This window comes from Maniola jurtina, chromosome 23, assembly GCF_905333055.1.
Source record: "Maniola jurtina chromosome 23, ilManJurt1.1, whole genome shotgun sequence".
Taxonomy (NCBI): domain Eukaryota; kingdom Metazoa; phylum Arthropoda; class Insecta; order Lepidoptera; family Nymphalidae; genus Maniola; species Maniola jurtina.
Window position 1 is genome coordinate 1,636,023 of NC_060051.1, and position 21,174 is coordinate 1,657,196.

Genomic DNA, 21,174 nt, shown 5'->3' on the forward strand with positions numbered 1-21,174 from the left:
TGAATATGCCAAAATTGTTTTCACAAAGAAAGTCCTAAAGGTTCCTAAGACAGTTTCCCTGTATATCCTATAGTTTTGAATTTCCCCATACTGCCCCAGTTAAAAAAACACACTGTATATTATAGATTCGTGGATTTATCGTACTAAGTCATTTACAGTTCTTTCTTTACGCATTATAGTCATTTTTCATCATATATTGGTCGAACGTGTTCGGAACGAGACGGAGAGATGGGAGATATTCACTAGATTTCCCATTCTTCGCCAGATTGGCGGCTGTAACAGTGCCCTATCCCAACCTCTGTCGGATGAGGCTAGAGCCCTGCTACGGCTATACAAAAAGGCCTTACGGAAATAGATGTTTTCACAAAATCTGATGGCTTACGGAGTGACATATTCCCAAAAGGAAAAAATCCTCAAATAAAGAATTTAAAAAAAAAATAGTCATTTTCAAGTCGTCAAGATGTCAAGTTGTCCTGTATTCTTCTTCCATACCTCTGCCTAGTCTGCTTATGTTTGACGAGATACACAGCCCCGTAGGCGCCATTGGATATGAGCTTTATGACTTGATAATCGTTTTCTGAGGGTGGAGCGCCGCTTGCGGACCCCGGGCCTCCGGGAGGTGATTGACGACCGCGAATCCTGGATAACCAAAAAAAAATTAATGATAATAATCCATAAAGGCCGGCAACGCATCGGCGGTACTTCTGGTGCTGCAAATTTTCATGGGCGGCGGTAATCACTTAACTTCAGCTGACCCGCCTGCTCGTTTGCTCGCTATTTTATTGTTCAATAAAATCTTCTTAATTTAGTCCATCGCGGCTTCGTTTAGGCACTTGTGCGAGCTCCGATGAATAATCCCAACTAATCTTATGAATACGAAAGTGTGTCTGTCTGATATATGTCTACTAGCTATTCACGGGCCAACAGTATAACCGATTTTAATGAAAGGTACAGAGTGAGCTTACATCCCAGGGATGGATATGCTTCTTTTTATCCCGGAAAATCAAAGAGGTCAAGAGAAATTTTAAAAAACCTAAATCGCGGGTGTTGCACTGCTGTGTAAGACCATGTATGATGTACCTATATGATACCTCGAATAAACATTTTTCTATTCTATTCTAATCTATATTGTTTCAAGTTGCCACTAATGTGATTTGATACTTACTTGGAGGGTGAGGAACTGATGGGCACTGGCGGAGGGGGAGGCGGGGGCGGCACGTGCAGTTCAGCGAGAGGATCCTTGGACAACCCTAGTTTGTGGATGATGTACTGCGGTATATCTGTTGAGATGCCCTGGAAAATAAACGAACATTTCATCATCATAATAATCCTGAGGATTGACTATGATGACAAGTGTAAATAAAAAATTTATAACACCCCCGACAAGTGAAGGTTACAGTAACTAGAAAAGAGCTGATAACTTTCAAACGGCTGAACCGATTTTTTTCGATTATAGCTAAGAACACTCTCGATCAAGCCACCTTTCAAACATAAAAAAAACTAAATTAAAATCGGTTCATTAGTATAGGAGCTACGATGCCACAGACAGATACACAGATACACACGACAAACTTATAACAACCCTCTTTTTGAATCGGGGGTTAAAATGAGAAGGGTTTAGGCCAGCGGGCTGCAACAGGTAGACCGCGATCCGTAGGCGGACCGCGGACGGTCGAATCTTGGACCACTAAATGTTTTTAATAATATACCATGTATGAATTATGAATGAAAAAATTAAAACGTTTAACTTTTATACATTTTGCATTATAAATCATGATAATATCCACTTTGGTAGGATTATAAGTATTTCGCATTTGCTGTTCCTTGCGTGAACCAAACTTTAAAAACTGACCTTTGGCGTAATTTTTCCTATTAATGTTACCAATTGTGATTTATATAAATAACTCAAATATTGTAAAATATGTACATATGAGTTTTTGTTCTGGACCTCAATAAGAAAATTCAACAGTATTCGGACCCCTCTTAAAATTACTTACGGACCCCTGGTTTAGGCTACTCCGCCACGCTGGCCAACTATGGATTGACAGACTTAAAACACCCAGCCGCTCCGCAGAGGAAGACACGGGAGAAGGACACATTATGCTCATCTTCTATGAATGAATACCTGCAAATGCCTCGCATGTCCCTCAGCGGCCTCCAAAAGACGGTAGAACCTCTCAGGGTCGAACTCTAGGCATTCTAACAATCGCGCCGGTCGCGCCATGGCTAACGTCAGTCTTGTTACTAGTGGAGCCACTTTGTTACCGGCTTCAGCTGATTTCTCGCGTGTCTAAAACAAAATAACACTTTTTAGTATGTAAATTGTAATTTTTGTGACAGTTTTTAATAAACCTACTATATAAAACGAAAAGTTGACTGCCTGACTGATGTATCAACGCAGAGCTCAAACTATTTGACGAATCGGGCTGAAATCCTAGAGGGAAATTTTAAACAAATTTCAACCCCCTGTTTTACCACGTCCACGCGGACGAAGTCGAAAGGCTCGAAAGTCCACCTTAAGTTTGAGTTGGTATCAAGAAAGATCGCTTCAACTTTGCCGTGTGCTGTGCGCGTAAGCTTGTTTCTTGTAAAGGTTTAGCGTTCCTGTACGATGGCGTGTAGAAACCAAAGGGTTATAGTTTTAATAAAAACTGGCGTATCCCTTCTAGGTTAGCCTGTTTCCATCTTACACTGCATCATCACTTACCACCAGGTGAGATTGCAGTCAAGGGCTAACTTGTATCTGAATTTTTAAAAAAAGGGCTAAAAAATGTAAAGTAAAATAAGCTTACCTCAGCCAATAACCTGTCTAAACTGTCGCCCATATCGTAGAAATAGCTGCTTGTAACTTGTTTGGATTCAGACTTGTGTAAACAGTCGCGAGCCATTTCTAACACCTGCAATAAGATACTAGTGTAAATTAAAAATTTATAACACCCCCGGCAAGTGAAGGTTACAGTAACAAGAAAAGAGCTGATAACTTTCAAACGGCTGAACCGATTTTCTTGGATTATAGCTAAGAACACTTTCGATCAAGCCACCTTTCAAACAAAAACAAACTAAATTAAAATCGGTTCATTAGTTTAGGAGCTACGATGCCACAGGCAGCTGATACACAGATACACACGTCAAACTTATAACGCCCCTCTTTTTGGGTCGGTGGTTAAAAAGCAGTAATTGAAAGGCAAGGAAAAACCAGCATTAAATGTATTTACACTTTGGTTCGGATTCGGATGGCTATTGAAACTAATTTTCCAAGTATCAGCGGCAAAAATTACCTGTCTCTGTACAAATCTCTCGATGGGCGGACGGTCTTGTTTCTTATCTAATTCAGTCAGTTCCTCTATCAGCATTTTTAGCCTGAAAATTTTATGTCCTTTATCATGATACCCAAAACATATAATAGTTTTCTTATATTTTTCCATAAAACCTTAACAGAATATGTTTTTTTTTCTCACTGTGATACAGTGTTGACACACGCTCACAAGTTTTGGTTGCGTGAACACGCACTCACGCACTTAAAATCTTTACAGTAAATAATATGCACCTTATTTATCAAGTGCTAAGGTTCATATTGTTTTACGACTTACTTGTCGTCCATAGCCTTCTGCGCGGCGGGGAAGCGGGCAGCGAAGAGTGAGGACATCGCTGACACAGCGTCGTCTCTTGCGCCGCTGTCCGACCCGCCGCTGCCACCACCGGGGGAGCGCGACGGAGAACTACAAAAGACAAAAAAACCGATCAGGTGCGAGTCAAACTCGTACACCAAGGGTTCCGTACCAACGTCTTTTGTAGGTCTAAGACTAAGGCTTTAATGAGACGCGTTTTACGAGGCGTACTCATGCCAGAGACTGTATAGAGTAGCCCTTACCTGAGGCTGCGACTGCGCACCCGCCGCGGTACCGCCCTTGGAGAGGGCGCGCGGGCCGCGTGTCCACTGCCCCCACTGTCCGACAACGACGCCCAGTTCATGCCGCTGCCTTGTGAGCTGCTGCAATGGACAAAACAAATCACTTAGCCTGAGATCTATAGAGCGTACTTTGTTTTTACTCAGCCTTTTGCTTTAAATAAACGACATGCATTTATTTAACAATCTAACGCATTTATTTAACAATCTACTTTGAATAAATGATTTTGACTTTTTTTTTACTTTTTGAGTTTACGATGGTCGATGTCGACTGCCGAGTTAACGATGATCGATATCGACTGTCGAGCTAACAAAGGTCGATGTCGACTGTCGAGTTAACGAATGTCGATGTCTACTGTCGAGATAACGAAGATCAATGATAACTTTCGAGTTAACGATGGTCGATGTCGACTGTCAAATTAACGACAGGCGACGCCCACTGTCGAGGCAACGAAGGTCGATGTCGACGGTCGAGGCTACGGAGGATAAGGTGAAGTATAGTTACTTGAGCGAGTTCTGGTGGTGATGGCAGTGGGGACACGGCGCGCGCGGCGGCTCGCACTGCGCCTGCGCCGCCAGCAGCCGCTCCTGCGACGAGCATTGCGACTGCAACAAGGAGACGCAACGATAATAGCACAGCCTGCACAGCACAGAGGTACTTCGTACCAGAAATGGCCATTTCACAGAAAGCATGTGAAAAATCACGTCTTTTCATGAGTAACACTTGCTGCTTTACCTACTTAAAATAGCATGCAAAATCACGAAGGAAAGTCTCACTAAGGCTCGATTTTTCAATCATCAAATAACTTTTATCTAAGGAATTTTTGACAGATACATAATTTTGACAGATTTCCAATAGAAAAAATGTCAAAACCTCAAATTTTTGCCTCAGACAAAAGTTATTTGACGATTGAAAAATCAGTCCTAAGTTTGTAAATTGTTGCATTTAATCCCGCTTTATTGTTTAAATCATTTCAATGAAAGAGTTCCCACAGGATTTTTAAAACCTAAATCCACGCTGACGACGCGACGCGCGCCGCGAGCATCAGCTATATCGTTCAATAATTCAAAACTTCTACGCTACGAGCAACAAAACATATTTCACGAAAACTAATATAGAAAGCTTTAGGCATACATTTTTCATTACCAAGTAACAATGTAGCGATGCAGAAAACTTGGACGACTTTCAAAGAATATTTTAAGGGTGTACAATATGAAATGATCTCTAAAACTGTAGACGCAAGGTCGAGATTAGAATACAAATAACATAGCCTATTGAAAGAGAAGATGTACATACTTTACTACAAGTTCACAAGATTCTTGAGACTATTTAATTGGAGAGGGGGTGAAATAGTGATTTATTAAATTACTGCCTCGCTGGGGTGATAGCGAAGTGGTTAAGGTTTCACCTTCGTATTCAGGGGGTCTACGGTTCGATTCCACACACGCACCTTTAATTTTTCGGGCTAGTTTTTGCCCACGACTCCGTCCCCGATACATACTTATAGAACACGACAGGTCGAGATGGCAATCGGGGTATCAGGCGGAGGGACGCCCCCTACACCCACAGAGCACCCACGCTCGCTTTCACCGGGTTAGCACGGGGGTTGTGCGGGGCGATTGCCAACTCAACCTGTCGCGTACTATGCTTTGATGTAATAAAAGTCAAGAGTATTGCTATTTAGTTATAAAAACCCCATCAAAGCTTACAAACATGATTGCAAGCTGTAAGCGCTGTAAGGTAGTTTTTTTTTTTCAAAGAATATTAGTCACTAGCTGATGCCCGCGACTTCGTTCGCGTGGATTAAGGTTTATTGAAATCCCGTGGGAACTCTTTGGTTCTCCGGGATAAAAAGTAGCCTATGTGCTAATCCAGGGTATTATCTATCTCCATTCCGAATTTCAGCCAAATCCGTCCAGTAGTTTTTGCGTGAAGGAGTAACAAACATACACACACACACACACACACATACAAACTTTCGCCTTTATAATATTAGTGTGATTTTAATCATAACCAACATTCCCCTTTTCCCCTCCAATTAAGCGTTGAGCTTCTGCTAGGAGTGGGTACGACAATAGTGCAACGGGTGGGGTTTGAACCTCCGACCTTTCGGTTTTCAGTCCGCTCCTATAACCGTTGAGCTATTGAGGCTTTGGCAGAACACTAACTAGGTATTAAGATCTGTAAACTAACCCAAATTCGCAAGAAAGTAAATTGAATTAAACTTTATCTTTTTATAATATTAGTGTATGTACGGTGTGCTGAAAATCCAGTTACAAATGAGTAAGTGAAATTCTATGTAAATGAATCATGCATTCTTAACAATAACTACTTGAAATTATACTTCCGAAAGTACTTAATTAGCATGTGTGACACTTGTGTGAACGACCATGAATACGGCGGGTTTTTGGAACCATCACACTAATATTATAAAGGCGAAAGTTTGTATGTGTGTGTGTGTGTGTGTGTGTGTGTGTGTGTGTGTGTGTGTGTGTGTGTGTGTGTGTTTGTGTGTGTGTGTGTGTGTATGTTTGTTACTCCTTCACGCAAAAACCACTGGACAGATTTGGCTGAAATTTGGAATGGAGATAGAAAATATCCTGGATTAGCACATAGGCTACTTTTTATCCCGGAAAATCAAAGAGTTCCCACGGGATTTTGAAAAACCTAAATCCACGCGGGCGAAGTCGCGGGCATCGGCTAGTGGATAAATAAATAACTAGACTACCTAGAATATATATGAAGTTAGAATATACAAAAAAATGCATATAATTCTGAATTAAGAAAGCTTTTTGCAACAATGAGATTTTTTCAAACAACCGTCTTATGTTATTTTCACTTCTGTTTCAGAGTTAGCTTACATCCCGGGGAAGGACATAAGCTACTTTTTATCCCGGAAAATCAAGGAGTTCCCACGGGCTATTTAAAAACCTAAATCCACGCGGACGAAGTCGCGGGCATCATCTAGTAGGTAGGTAGGTACCTACCGAATATAATTTCAGAATCGATATCGTATTAATGACTAGCTGATGCCCGCGACTACGTTCGCGTGGATGTAGTTTTTAAAAATCCCGTGGGAACTTTTCAACTTTTCAATTTTCCAGAGTATAATCTATCTCCATTCTAAATTTCAGCCCAATCCGTCCAGTAGTTTTTCCGTGAAGGAGTAACTAACAAACATACACACACACACACATACAAACTTTCGCCTTTATAATATTAGTGTGATGTGATATAATATTAGTGTGATTCTTACTAACACGTTTTTATTAATTTGCTTTCGTGTGTTTGTTTATTTGCCTCCCGGCATAAATTTTGTAATCAATGTTGAACTAAATTCCCGATCAGCTAGAGGTTTGAAATTTTACATTTGTTGGTACTAGATGACAATCTAATTTTAAAACGCGGTATTTTAAATAAAATAAAATTTAGACTAAAAATATCAACGCGTTTTTCGTGGTTGTCCCATACAAACTTAACAAGAAGTGAATTGCACTGAGTCACGACAAGATAAAAATACAAACATTTCATGCATTTTATCACTGTACAGAGTTTAGCTATGAATAACAGGACTTGTATATCTATGTCTGGATTTTCAATATCACTTCTAATCTAATCTAAATTACAATTTGTGCTGTTCCAAGCATTTCAAATCCATTTCCTTGAATATATTATTTCATTTGACTAGTCACTAGGCTAAGTGCTGACCAACTACAGTACGCGACAGGCCGAGATGGCAATCGGGGTATGAGGCGGAGGGACGTCGCGCACACCCGCACGTCTCCCATGCTAACCCGCACCGGTTTAACGATTGCTATTTCGATCTGTCGCGTACTAAAACATACATACTTTCAATAGGTACTTATCATATCAGTCATACATATAACAAGGTACCTACCTAATATAAATTATTATAAGTATTAAGTTATTCCCAGGCTTTTTTTCTCAGAAAAAAAGACTTTCTAATCACTAATATAATTTCCATTTATCGTTAACTACCGGACGGAACTTTGGCGTTGAAAAAAGCATGTTTAATCCATTTCCTTGAATTAATTTTATTTGAATAGGCTGAGCGCATAGATATGTATGCTGAGCGAAACAAACCGCCGAGTTTCTTGTTGGTTGTTCTCGGTAGGAAAGGCATTCCAAACCAGTCGTAGATGCGATTGGCAATTCAAAGTCATCATCATTATCATCATCATCATCATCATGATCAACATATGACCAGCTCACTACAGATCACGGGTTTCCTCTCAGAATAAGAAGGATTGTGGCCATAGCCACGCTGGTCAAGTGCAGACTTCACACACCTTGATCATATTACGGAGAATTCTCAGGCATGTAGGTATGTGTGGGAAACAGTTGAGGCACGGTAATATTATGTAATATTACCGTGGTTGAGGGCCCTTTAAGAATCCCGTGGGAATTCTTTGATTTTCCAGGATAAAACGTAGCCTATGTCCTTGCCCCTAACTATCGGGCCGTGAAAAGCTAGCAAACGGACAAACAGACAGACAGACTTTTGCATTTATAATAATTAGTAAGGAAGTTAGATTTTTGATTACACATTTTCTCAACAATAAGACTACGATGCTGCAATCAATATCGCACACCGAGCGCCGGACATTATCGATTGCATTATGACCTTTGCAACTTGTCACGGGCGAATCGCTAACACATTCATCATGATCAACCTTTCTTCTTTCTTTCTTTCTTTCTTTTTAGGGTTCCGTACCTCAAAAGGAAAAACGGAACCCTTATAGGATCACTTTGTTGTCTGTCTGTCTGTCAAGAAACCTACAGGGTACATCCTGTTGACCTATAATCATGAAATTTGGAAGGTAGGTAGGTCTTATAGCACAAGTACAGGAACAAATCTGAAAACCGCGAATTTGTGGTTACATCATTTAAAAAAAATGTGTTTCAATTTTCAAAGTAAGATAACTATACCAAGTGGGGTATCATATGAAAGGGCTTTACCTGTACATCCTAAAACAAATTTTTATTTATTTTTATTATGTATAATAGTTTTTGATTTATCGTGCAAAATGTTGGGAAAATACCCGAGTACGGAACCCTCAGTGCGCGAGTCTGATTCGCACTTGGTCGGTTTTTTCTTTCTTTCTTCTCTCTGGGTTGGTTTCCGCACTTGAACGTTTCCGTCTGTTATACATGCGTTGGCCCTCCCCGCCGAAGTCTTCACTCCAGCCATCCAAGCTCGCTCCAGAAGCGGAGTAGACCGCCCAGGTTGCCGAGGGCTTCGTCACGGGCGAATCGTTAACACGTTAGATTGACAATACATATTTTATCCAAGTATACATAAACAGATAACCGACTACATACTTGTTTACAACTTACAAATTTTACTACTTGTTTACATCCGGGTGGAGAGAAATTCAATAATATATTATGTGACTATAAATGTTATGTAATAACTAATAGCGGCCATTTCGAAATTTATTGTTTTTATAGCGGCAATGGTTTTTTTTTTTTTGCTGGTAAAAATGCAGTTACGCATTTCCCATTAAAGCGGGTATGTGGGACTCACTGGCAATGCTACAGAGTACTAAACCCACTAAAACCCAACGGTACCTTCAATATGAGACGTCTCAGGATCCCGGGTATCGTATGCGACTGAGACGTCCCGACGTTGAACCGACACAGGTTTACACCCAATTCCTAGTGCGGGACAAGGTGAGCATAACGTCTTCTTCTCCCATGTTTTGTTCTGGGGAGTATAGGTGGCTAACCTTTACCTGTTACGGTTCATGAGGTACGCCAACTGACATACATACGGATGGACAGACAGACGCACGCATAGCGGAGGCTTAGTAAAAGGGTTCCGTACCCGAATGGTACCAACGGGACCATAGCTAAAGGTAATACTTACTGAAAGGCTGGAGCTGCCTGGCGTAGTACCGTAGCCAGAGGACGGCAAAGACGCTACAGACCATCGACGCCCGTCTCTGCAAATAAAGGAAATAATAAACTACCGACTAAATCAATTTATTTACCCAACTACGACAAAGCCAAAAGGAAGGGTTATGATTTTAGCAGTGTATGTATGTATGTATGTATGTATGTATTTATGTAGGTTTGTATTTATGTGTGTTCCACCGTAGTGAACTACTGAGCCGATTTTGATGAATGAGGTGTCTATCGATTCGTTATTACGGTCCGGGTGACATAGGCTACATTTTATACGAACAAAATTGACCTGACTGGTGTTATATCCAAAAAGTGGATTCTCCAAAAATTGTTTTGTTACTAAACAATACTTACATATCTTTATTCCTAATCAGCGCAGACATACAACAAATAATAAATTAATTATTATTGATATTTAGTATTTAAGTAATAAGTATGCATGCAACATTTATAAAAAGCAAATAAAAAAAGACTTCCATACCTAAAATAATTTCGAAATCAGATTCAATATTGAATAATAATAAATAGATTAGATAAAAGATTGATAAAAGTGATCTATAGCAAGTCTATAGTACGCGACAGACCGAGATGGCTATCGAGGTGAGGACGCCCCGCACAACCGCACAGCCCCCGCGCTCACCCGATGCGGGATAGTGCGGGTGAAGTGCTGGTGTACAGGGCGTCCCCTCGCCTTATAACCCCGATCGCCATCACAACCTGTCGGATACTATGAGTACAAGGTCCTAGCCAGGAATTTATTTTGGGTGAGGTTTCAGCGGGACCAAATTTTACCCAAATCCTCTCATGAGAATTTTGTATCAGTTTATAGAGTTGCTCGGATGCAAATTCCAACGGGATCTCTCAAACCTAATGCACTTCTACGCGGACGGCGTTGCTGGAAAACGTAAAAGAACAAACAAGCGCGAGCGAAGTGTGCACTAAATTTTTTAAACATCATAGGTACATAGATGCGTAAATAAGGAAATTCAATAATGAGATTTTTAGAAATCATTTCTCTTCATGTCTGGGAGATTGATGATCCCCCAAAACCCCTCTGGCTACGGCCATCATCATCATCATCATCATCACCAACCGGTATCCCCTGTTGGACATAGGTCTCTTGTAGGGACTTCCTCACGCCACGATCTTGCGCCGCCTGAATCCAGCGGCTCCCTGCGACTCACCTGATGCCGTTTGTCCACCTAGTGTGAGGTATTTATTATCATCAGACAGCTTAAACAGCTAGGTCTAGAAACTTGAAAATATACATACTAGACATTTGATGTCTCTACAACGCGACGCTGACTTCTAATAAGAAAGAATTTAAAGAATTTTCACCCGAAATGAAAACCTTATTTCAAAACCTTAAAAAAACATTCTAGGTAGGTACTACGACGTGAGAACTAAGAACGCAATTACAAGCAAGCAAAATCAACTATTACAAAAAAACGGCCAAGTACGAGACGGACTCACACACGAAGGGTTCCGTACAAGAAATAACACTTTTTAATTCCTTAGTTATGTAACCACAAATCCCCGAGTTTCGGATTTTTCCCTTTACTTGTGCTATAAGACATTGCTACCTGTCTTTTTTTTATTTTTAGGCGGTTGGCTGCAATTAGACCTGCTGGCAAGTGTTGATGCAGCCTAAGATGGAGCGCACTTGCATAGAAGATGCTTATTCACTCTTGACTTGAAGGTACCCATATTAAAATTGGAATTTCATGATTCTAGAATCTAGATCAACGGGAAGTACACTGTAGATTTCGATTTTTTTTACAGATCTTGACAGACAAGACAAGATTTTTTTTTAATTCATTATAGGACAGCGCTTGACCACAATCATACCTGATGGAAAGTGATGACGTGGCTTAAGATGGGACATGGGAAGTACCCTACAGGAAAACCAAGACAGACAACAAAGTGATCCTATAAGGGTTCCTTTTTTCCTTTTGAGGTACTGAACCCTAAAAACAAATGCACGGGCGGATTTATCCATCATCAAATGACAGGTTACCTATTGAAGCACGGATGATTAATAAATAGACTTTTTGCCGTACTCAAAGCGCGTCGGCAAAAACTATAAAACACGTTTTGAGTTCCAACTGATGATATTTTATCACGACTGGATGTTAAATAACTAGTACCTAACTACCTACCTAGTGAGAAGTTCAATGTATACCTGATTTTTTACACGCGCCTATACTTAGTCAGTTTTTTGTTTGTATACGCTTGGCCATCGATGTCAACTGATCCGATGATATTAATTTTCCAGTCCTACTTGTCGTCAAATTTCTTACGTATTTATGTGATATCTTTTTTCTTCTGCTTAGAGCCTTGTGTTTGTTAGCCATAAGTAAATCGTACTTTAGACTAATACGTTATCTAGTCAAAAATAAATTATTACTCAGTGATTATTTAATAGAGAGTCTTCCAAAATACTTAAAATCCACCTCCTTTGTTAGATTTAAGTTGAATAACCATTTTAAATCACCGATTAAACTAAGAAAACACGTGAAATCATTGTGACGTCACATGCCAGTATTTCATAGAAGCTTGCATACTAAGCGCGGGTTTTGACGTTTGAGAAAAAAGATACTGATTTGACTACTTGTCAAACGCCGGATAACACCGACATAAAGCCCCTTTAGAATAATGTTGTAGTTAAAATAAAAATATTTTTTATTCAATTAGACTTTTACAAGTACTTTTGAATTGTCAAATGCATATACCACTGGTTCGGAATGCCTTTCCTACCGAGAAGAACAAGCAAGAAACTCGGCGGTTGCTCTTTTCAAAGATTTGAAAATACAATATTATTATGGCATGAATAAAAGTAATTGAAGTCCACCGGTTAAATCCACGCTCTTTTATCATTTACATAATCTTCAATTGTATAATATACTTTCTGCAGGAGCATATTTCTAATAGATTTTTTGAAGTTGTGACTTGTGTAAAGGCAAGTCCAAAATTGACTGTGGAATTTTGTTATAAAAGATTACTTCCTGGCAGACCTTCCTGTGTTCCGACGTAGGAGTCGTAAGCTTAAGTATTACGGTTTCTAGAAATGTTAGAAATTAGAATGATACTTACAACTCCTTCCCCCGTTTCACGCTAGAAGATAACAGCGCGTGGTGTAAAGGGTGCGCGTGGTGTGCGTGCCATCGAGGCCCTTCTGCCGGGGACAGGGGGCCCGTACCTGGCGAGCTACATCGTCCGGAGCCCACCTGCAAAAAAAAAATACGTGAGTGGGTTCTGTTGTAGAACCGACGGCCGGTGGGGCAGACGTGTTCTGGAGTGGAGACCACGTACCGGTAAGCGCAGTGTGGGACGACCTCCAGCCCGCTGGACCAATGGTGATGAAGGTAGCGGGGAGCGGGTGGATGAGGAAGGCGGAGGACCGTGTTTGGTGGCGCGCTCTTGGAAAGGCCTATGCCCAGCAGTGGACGCTTAAAGGCTGATGGAATGGAGTGAATGGGTTCATAGTATGAATTTCTTTAGTCAGAGTGACGAAATAGGTATGTCTCTACATAAATCTGTCTCGTTTTAACTTTGTTTTAACACTATGGCTGAGATCTATTGAGCGCACTTTGACTTTGCTCAGAATTAAGACACTGTTAAAACGAGACAGCGTTATACCGCTGGCATAAGTCTGTCTCGTTTTAACTGAAACTTAAGTCTAAGCAAAGTCAAAGTGCGCTCTATAGATTTCAACATAAGTCAAAGTTCGCTCTCAGTACTCATATTAAGTTACTATTACTAATATTAAGGTTCATACTGATATTAAGTTAGTATTACTAATATTAAAGTTTGTACCTAAGTTTGTTTGTAGGAGGTAATCTTTTGGTAATTACTGAACCGATTTTGAAAATTCTTAAACCAGTAGAAAGTTACATTATACCTGAGTAGCATAAGCTATATTTTATTTACAAAAATTTGAGGTCCCTACTACCTTTGCGAAGCCGGGGCGGATCGCTAGTAATTGATAAATCAGTGAAAGTAAAGGGAATCAAGTCTTTGACTTTTCGAAGGAGAAATTCCGTCCAGTTTACGCAATAAAAATAGAAATTCCGAGTTTGTTTCCGAGTGTCGGTTGATAAGCACTTGGCTTGGCTCGTTAGCAGAAACAACGTAACTAATGTAATATGTGTAAAGTCACCCTGAATGTTATTCCAAAAATATTACGTAAGGCACTTGTCCCACCGCCGACGATTAGCGAGAAACGAGTTAAACCAAAAACTAGAAACGAGTTGGCAAGCAACGTGAAGCGAGTGTGTAGTTGGAGTAGTTCTGTTGCTGTGCTATGAGCGAGTGTGCAAGTGCAACGACACGGTGGGGCAGATCCGGGAATTAGCTGGCCATAAATCGATTTCTCAAAAATGGCCATTGACAAACAAAACTTACTACCTTAGGTAATTAAGTAGACACCGAACATAATGCCACCTCTCCATTCCTCTAATTAGGGGTGTTCACCATTTTGTGTCAGTCTAAACCTGAGCGTCACTCTAAGTGTTCATATTGCGTTAACTGATTCAATTAAAACAACTTTTTAAAAAGTGATTTTTATATGTTAGTGAGTTATTTTTGAAAAAAATCTTAATGGATTCGATTATAACAGGTAAGCGCCCATATATTACATTTATAAAAAAGTTTGAATAACGATAAAATAGATATTTTATGGCACTTGCAAAATAATGCTTCTGTTGCGGTCGAAAAATCATCTTTTAGATACTCAAAAAGGTTTTACTTTAACTTCCCACCGAGTCCCATCGGTTTTATTCATTGTAAATAAAAACTGACTATTATCCCTAATTGAATACATCGAGATTAGCTGCGGTCTCCCGCGGAATCCATATTTTGAAGGCTATGAAGTACATAGCGGAAAATCGCCGTATTTCACAAATTTCTTTTTTTTCGGTTTAAACCGGTTTTTATTTGCTTCCAGAATAGAAAGGCACTTTAGGGACTCGCACCGTAACACGTGGATTTCTTTTTACTAAAATGCAATAACAAGACTTGCCCGATTTTGATGCAAAATTGATTTATCTTGAGAGATATATTCTATCACAAGATGAATATTGTGATGAACAAAAGAAGGAAGTTAAACATAATTTCTCACGTCTAAAGTCACAATTTAAGAAAAAATGGATTGAGTCACATTAAAAGGCCCATACTTTCATTCAAAAGAATGATGATTGGTTAAAAGGAACATACGAAATACCGAGACCTAAAAAGCCTTCTTCTGGTAGACCATCAAAGTCGTTTGAAGATTCAAGTAAGAAAAGTAAACGCAGAAAAACACTCAAAATGTGTAGCACTATAGAAACAGACCACAAAACTTTATATTGAGTTGTATCCCTGGCACCCTATGTCTCCAACAATGCATAAAATCTTAATACATTGTGCAACTGTAATGGATCATGCGCTTCTGCCTATTTGATTACTATCCGAAGAAGCAGCAGAGGCACGAAACAAACATTTTCGCCAGTATCGGTATTTCGCAAGAAAATGCTCAAGGGAGCAATGCAATTATGACGGCCTTAATAGGTTGTTTGCTAAGTTCGGATCCATTAATATCGAGCATAAAGCCTAAAAGAAAAAATGTGCCTCATAGCAAAGAAGCGTTGGAAATGCTTATTTCCGCTGAACTCAACACAGCAGAATGTCCTCATGAGGAATCTGAACCGGATCAACTTGACAAGGATGAATTGAGCTCTAGCTCTGGTGAAGACACTTGGGATTGATCTGAATCACATTATGTTTATTTTTGTATTTTTTTATTTACCATTGCATCTTTATTTTCTTAGTTTTTGTTTTTATATTTTCTTAATTTATAATAATCACGATTTTAATTTACTATTATAGTTTTAGTGTTTTTAGTTTTTTACTATGTTTTATATAGAAATAAAATCTGTTTTGGCACTTCATTGAATTATTTGTTTTTCGTGTCAAAAAACGTTTGTTTCTTCTTATCGGTAAAACTACTGAACCGATTTGGCTGAAATTTCGAATGAATATAGATTATGCCCTGGGTTAGCACATAGGTTACTTTTTATCTCAGAAAATCCATGGTTTCCACATGATTTAAATCAGAATTTCGACAAACAGGATTTAAAACCAAAATATACGCAAGCGGGGCCGCGGGCATCAGTTAGTTTTAAAAAATAAGTTCCCAAAATACTAAAAAATATAATTTAACCTATTTACAACACATATATGGGAGAAAATAATATTGGCCGCCTAATTCCTGGATCGGCCCCACTGTGCGACGGTTTGTAGTCCGTTCAAAATGAGTTCTCATGCGCCATTTTAGCTTTATGTATCAACTGTCATGTCAAAAGTACGGTTCACCTTTAAAATAAGGGCTAAAATCATACTTTTAACATGACTTTTGACAAGTACTTAAAGTTACAAGTGTAAATTAAAAATTTTCAACACCCCCGACAAATCATTTTCAAATAAATAATTATGTATATCTAGGCAACGTCCATCTTGACAACTTGACATTTGTCAATTGACACTTGAATATTATGAACCTAAGGGTTATCTAACCTTCTTTTCTACAAGAAAACTAGAAAAGAGCTGATAACTCTTAAACGGCTGAACCAATTTTTTTGGATTATAGCTAAGAACACTCTCGATCAAGCCACCTTTCAAACAAAAAAAACTAAATTAAAATCGGTTCATTCGTTTAGGCGCTACGATGCAACAGACAGATACACAGATACACAGATACACAGACACACAGATACACACGTCAAACTTATAACACCCCTCTTTTTGGGTCGAGGGTTAAAAATAGCATGTGAGAACTCATCTTGTACGCATTATACCCGTGTCACTTGGATGGGCGGCTGAGACATACATTTAATTCCTGTGCGAGTGTTTTGACCGCCAAGAGAGTGTCGCTGAACGAGTTAACTCTTTTCTCTGCGACAAACTAGTGGGGTTAGAGTTCTCGCCGGCATACAGTGTGCAGTCTGTACTTAGATTTTCGTGTACGAGCTAATAAAATAGACCTAGACCTAGAAATGATTTTATAGAGAAATAGAATGTAGTGAACTAGACTCAAGAAACGGTTTATAAAATGTATCTATCCTATAGTAGGTACATAAAAAGATTAACACGAGACCAACCTGTTGCTAGCTCCATTTATAAAAGGTCGTAGAGTTTCTTAACAAAACCCCCACTCGGATGCAAAAGGTTACATCGGAACAAAGCTTAAAGCACACTAACATGAAAAAACTTCTTGAGAGGTTTTTTCTTTTAACTAGAATCACTGGATTGTAAGAAAACCTCTTGAGTCTTGAAGGTTTTTCTTTTTTTTCTTGGCTTTGTCGACTTTTAGAGATTAATTTCTTTGATACCTTTACCACTTTTTAAATAATTTTAACTAGGATCAGTAGATTGTAAGAAAACCTCTCGAGTCTTGAAGGTTTTTCTTTTAATTTTTTCTTGGGTGTGTTGGCTTTTAGATTAATTTCTTTCATACCTTTACCATTTCCTATATCACCATCATTATCTCAACTCATCACCAGCACACTACTGAACACGAAACCCTTAGAATGAGAATGGTTTGAGCCATACAATGACTTTCTAAGCAAGGACATCGCACTGGCGCGCATAACAAGGGACCAAGTAAGTGTGCTTATACTCGGTGTAAGCACACTTTCTTCATTAGTCGCATGTTGACTGCTAAGCTGTCAAGATGCCTAAATGCGCGATCAAAAAGTGCCGAAATAATACGTTAACGACGCAGAAAAGAGATGGTGTGACTTACCACCGGTAAGTTAATTTTATTAACGTAAGATAACATGCGAAAAAGTGTAAAATACTTAGTAAAACCATTGAAAATACTAGAAATGTCTAAAATTATTTACAATGTTCCCATTCCTTTCTCTCACGCACATCGGAAAGAGACAGATGGAAGGGCGCGTCACGAATGTCGGAAAAACAAAACTGTGGAGTAGCTTTTTTTTGTTCAATGTAAAATCTATTGGCCATTATTGTATCACATTTATTTTATTATCTTTTGACGACCTCCGGTGCGCAGTGGTAGCGCGGTGGATTTGTATGACGAGGGTCCCGGGTTCGATTCTCGGCTGGGCCGATTGAGATTTTCTTAATTGGTTTAGGTCGGCTGGTGGGAGGCCTTTGGCCGTGGCTACTTACCACTCTACCGCCAAGCGATTTAACGTTCCGGTACGATGCCATATAGAAACATCTATAACGGGTATGGATTTTACCCCACCCCTACAAGTTAGCCCGCTACTACCGTAGACTGTATCATCACTTTCCACCAGGTGTGATTGCAATCTAGGGCTTTTAATTTTTTTTTAAATATAAATCATCCCACGTAAAACCATATACATATAACTAGTAGGGCGCGTAGTGGACCGCAATTTTTCTGCTCATCAAGTTGAATTTCGGGTCCTGATCATTTTTTGCCAAGAAACCACTCTTCCATCTTTTATAATCTTCGAGATAGACACCGGCGAAATTTGTATGGCCGCCATATTGAATCCGCCATTTTGGTTTTAATTTTTAGCTCCCTGTCTATTGGATGAAGTTCTGAGTGACATTTGTTCGAGCACCCCCCACCTATCTTCAATACCCTGGCCGTGCTCCTCACCGAAATCCTCAATCATCAGCTCTATCCATATTTTTCCTCCGAATCATTTTTTGTCCTCTATACGAAACTATCGGTAAAAAAAACATACAAAGAGGTGATCAAATGAGTCAGTCAGTCAGTCAGTGAATCAGCACGAGCAGATATAGTATAATAGTTATATAGTATAGATATCACACTAATATTATAAAGGCGAAAGTTTGTATGTGTGTGTGTGTGTGTGTGTGTGTGTGTGTGTGTGTGTGTGTGTGTGTGTGTGTGTGTGTGTGTGTGTGTGTGTGTGTGTGTGTGTGTGTGTGTGTGTGTGTGTGTGTGTGTGTGTGTGTGTGTGTGTGTGTTTGTTACTCCTTCACGCAAAAACTACTACACGGATTTGGCTGAAATTGAGATAGATAATATCCTGGATTAGCACATAGGCTACTTTTTGTCCCGGAAAATCAAAGAGTTCCCGCGGGATTTCAAAAAACCTAAATCCACGCGGGCGAAGTCGCGGGCATCGGCTAGTAGTATAATAGTTTCATATTTACAAAAACGAAAAATCTCTCAAAGAAATAACAAAAATTAATAGTGCTACACTACTCCATTCCATTTTTTGTTCAAGTTTGCTTCTAAAATCACCTTATTCAGCTTCGAGTGCAATAATCGATTTACATTGCGGCTTAATCACTGAGGTTAGTTTACAGGACTTGAATGTTAGCGGGAATGTATAAATGGAGCAGTTGAAGCTACATAAGGTGAATTTAGAAACGTGTGCCATGTTTGGGCTCTTGTGTTGTATGCCGTGATGTGTCCATGCTTAGAAAGTCATTGGAGCCATAGCTCAATACGCTGGCCAAGTGCGGATTGGCATTCCCAACATACTTTTGAGAACTCTTGAAGTTTTCCGATGTCCGTTTTTTTTTTTAATTTTTCATAAACTTCTCAATCCTTTTTCAAAAAAGCTTATAAGTTTTTTTTTTCACTTTTTTTTTTTACTTATTAAGTATGATGTATTTCAAGAAGAACATGTAGGCCCAAATAGAAAATAATTTATTATCACATAATAATAATTCATTCAACAAGTGTAAATTAAAAATTTATAACACCCCCGACAAGTGAACGTTACAGTAATAACTAGAAAAGAGCTGATAACTTTCAAACGGCTGAACCGATTATCTTGAATTCTAGCTAAAAACATTCTCGATCAAGCCACCTTTCAAACAAAAAAAAACTTAATTAAAATCGTTTCATTAGTTTAGGAGCTACGATGCCACAGACAGATACACAGATACACAGATACACACGTCAAACTTATACCCTCTTTTTGGGTCGGGGATTAAAAATAAATGTTTTTAGGGTTCCGTACCTACCCGAAGGGTGTCAATAGGACCCTATTACTAACCATCCGCCTTCCGTACGTACGTCTGTCAGCGGGCTGTATCTCTTAAACCATGAATAGGGTAGAGAGTATTATTGCCGCTACAACAAAACAACAAAATTTAAAATAGCCGCCACGATAAAAATTAAAAAGTGTTAATTCTTGCACGATGGTACGGAACCCTTTGTGAGCGATTCCAAATCGCACTTGACCGATTTTTTTAAATTACCCAAGTTCATGAGGCGAACGGAAATTTTCCAAGATATTCGTGTACTAGAAGATGATCTAAAATGTTACTAAGGTAAATAAACAACTAATGAATAATGAGCGATGATGAAATGTACATATTATGAAGTAGGAGTTGTTATGAAATCCGTGTTTATTTTAGCACGAGTGCTGAAAATAACTCTTTGTAGTATTTACTAACTTCCAACGATTAAAATTAGACGATCTCAGGCGCAACACGACAGTTTTTTTTAATTCTTGTAAAAAAGACAGTAGGTATGTATGATGAAAAACCTAGTAGCATCTACAAACCAGAGTTTCAGGACTTTAGGGTTCTTTTTTGATCTGCCATAACACAAAAAAGTACTTTTGAATTTGTTTAGATTTCAACGAGGACAAGATGTTGGACACATAACTCTGACATATTAAGATCTCGTTTCAATTTTGGGGTCCTACTGCCATCGCTTAAAGTAATAATGTTTCAATATTGTATGTTACAATCTTTGTATGAAAATGTCAAAACAATATTGAAACATTATCACTCTAAGGGGTGGGTAGTAAGGCCCCTGAACTCTGTTACAGCAGCAGGCTGACGTCAGATAGCAATACTATAGAAGGTTTATGATAAAATGATTCATCTAACGACGCGGATATATTGGGAAACCCATTCATATCAGAGATCGTCACAACTTGTCTCTCGATAATCGATTCTGACTTTCAAATGCTTAGCTGTGCAATATGTCAGAATCGTGAATTTGTCGCGTCGTCGTGATTTTGTTGATGTCGTAATTTAGGGTCGCCGCGTTTCCCAAGCGGTGAAATATGATCAATTTATTGAAATAATCAGGATTTTAACTAAGCATTAAAAAAAAAAAAAAAACTTTTACATAAAATTCGCTTCGTTTCCATACAAATTGTTGCTAGTCTAAACAATGGTAGGTTCTTCAAGGCAAGCGCGCTTTAATCTAGACATCATCATAGCTTTTTATTAAGCATGATTGTCTTCAAGCGCAAGCCTCTTACATGATTGTTTTCAAGCGCAAGCCATCTTGCTTGATTGTCGCCAAGCGCAAGACTATAGACATCATCATTGCTTTTTATTAAGCACTAGCTGATGCCCGCAGCTT

General features: G+C 39.1%; 1 protein-coding gene and 1 long non-coding RNA gene across 8 annotated transcripts in view; one reads left to right on the forward strand and one right to left on the reverse strand.

Moving 5' to 3' along the window:
- LOC123877426 (microtubule-associated serine/threonine-protein kinase 3) overlaps positions 1-21,174 on the reverse strand; it is a 61,379-nt gene that overhangs the window by 16,269 nt on the left and 23,936 nt on the right. For 3 of the 7 annotated variants that reach the window (XM_045924211.1, XM_045924207.1, XM_045924205.1), the window contains exons 4-14: positions 12,930-13,063; positions 10,191-10,202; positions 9,799-9,874; positions 4,413-4,516; positions 3,872-3,991; positions 3,591-3,719; positions 3,279-3,360; positions 2,793-2,897; positions 2,126-2,290; positions 1,166-1,293; positions 493-639 (exon numbers count right to left, since the gene is read on the reverse strand). In XM_045924211.1, coding sequence (XP_045780167.1) covers positions 493-639; positions 1,166-1,293; positions 2,126-2,290; positions 2,793-2,897; positions 3,279-3,360; positions 3,591-3,719; positions 3,872-3,991; positions 4,413-4,516; positions 9,799-9,874; positions 10,191-10,202; positions 12,930-13,063 — 1,202 coding nt within the window. The remainder of the gene's footprint in view (positions 1-492; positions 640-1,165; positions 1,294-2,125; positions 2,291-2,792; positions 2,898-3,278; positions 3,361-3,590; positions 3,720-3,871; positions 3,992-4,412; positions 4,517-9,798; positions 9,875-10,190; positions 10,203-12,929; positions 13,064-21,174) is intronic. The other 4 variants (XM_045924212.1, XM_045924209.1, XM_045924206.1 and 1 more) reach the window with 3 other exon arrangements.
- LOC123877449 lies at positions 4,753-16,263 on the forward strand. Its single transcript, XR_006798592.1, has 3 exons — positions 4,753-4,828; positions 14,027-14,032; positions 16,252-16,263. It is a non-coding gene; the product is annotated as an uncharacterized LOC123877449 (long non-coding RNA).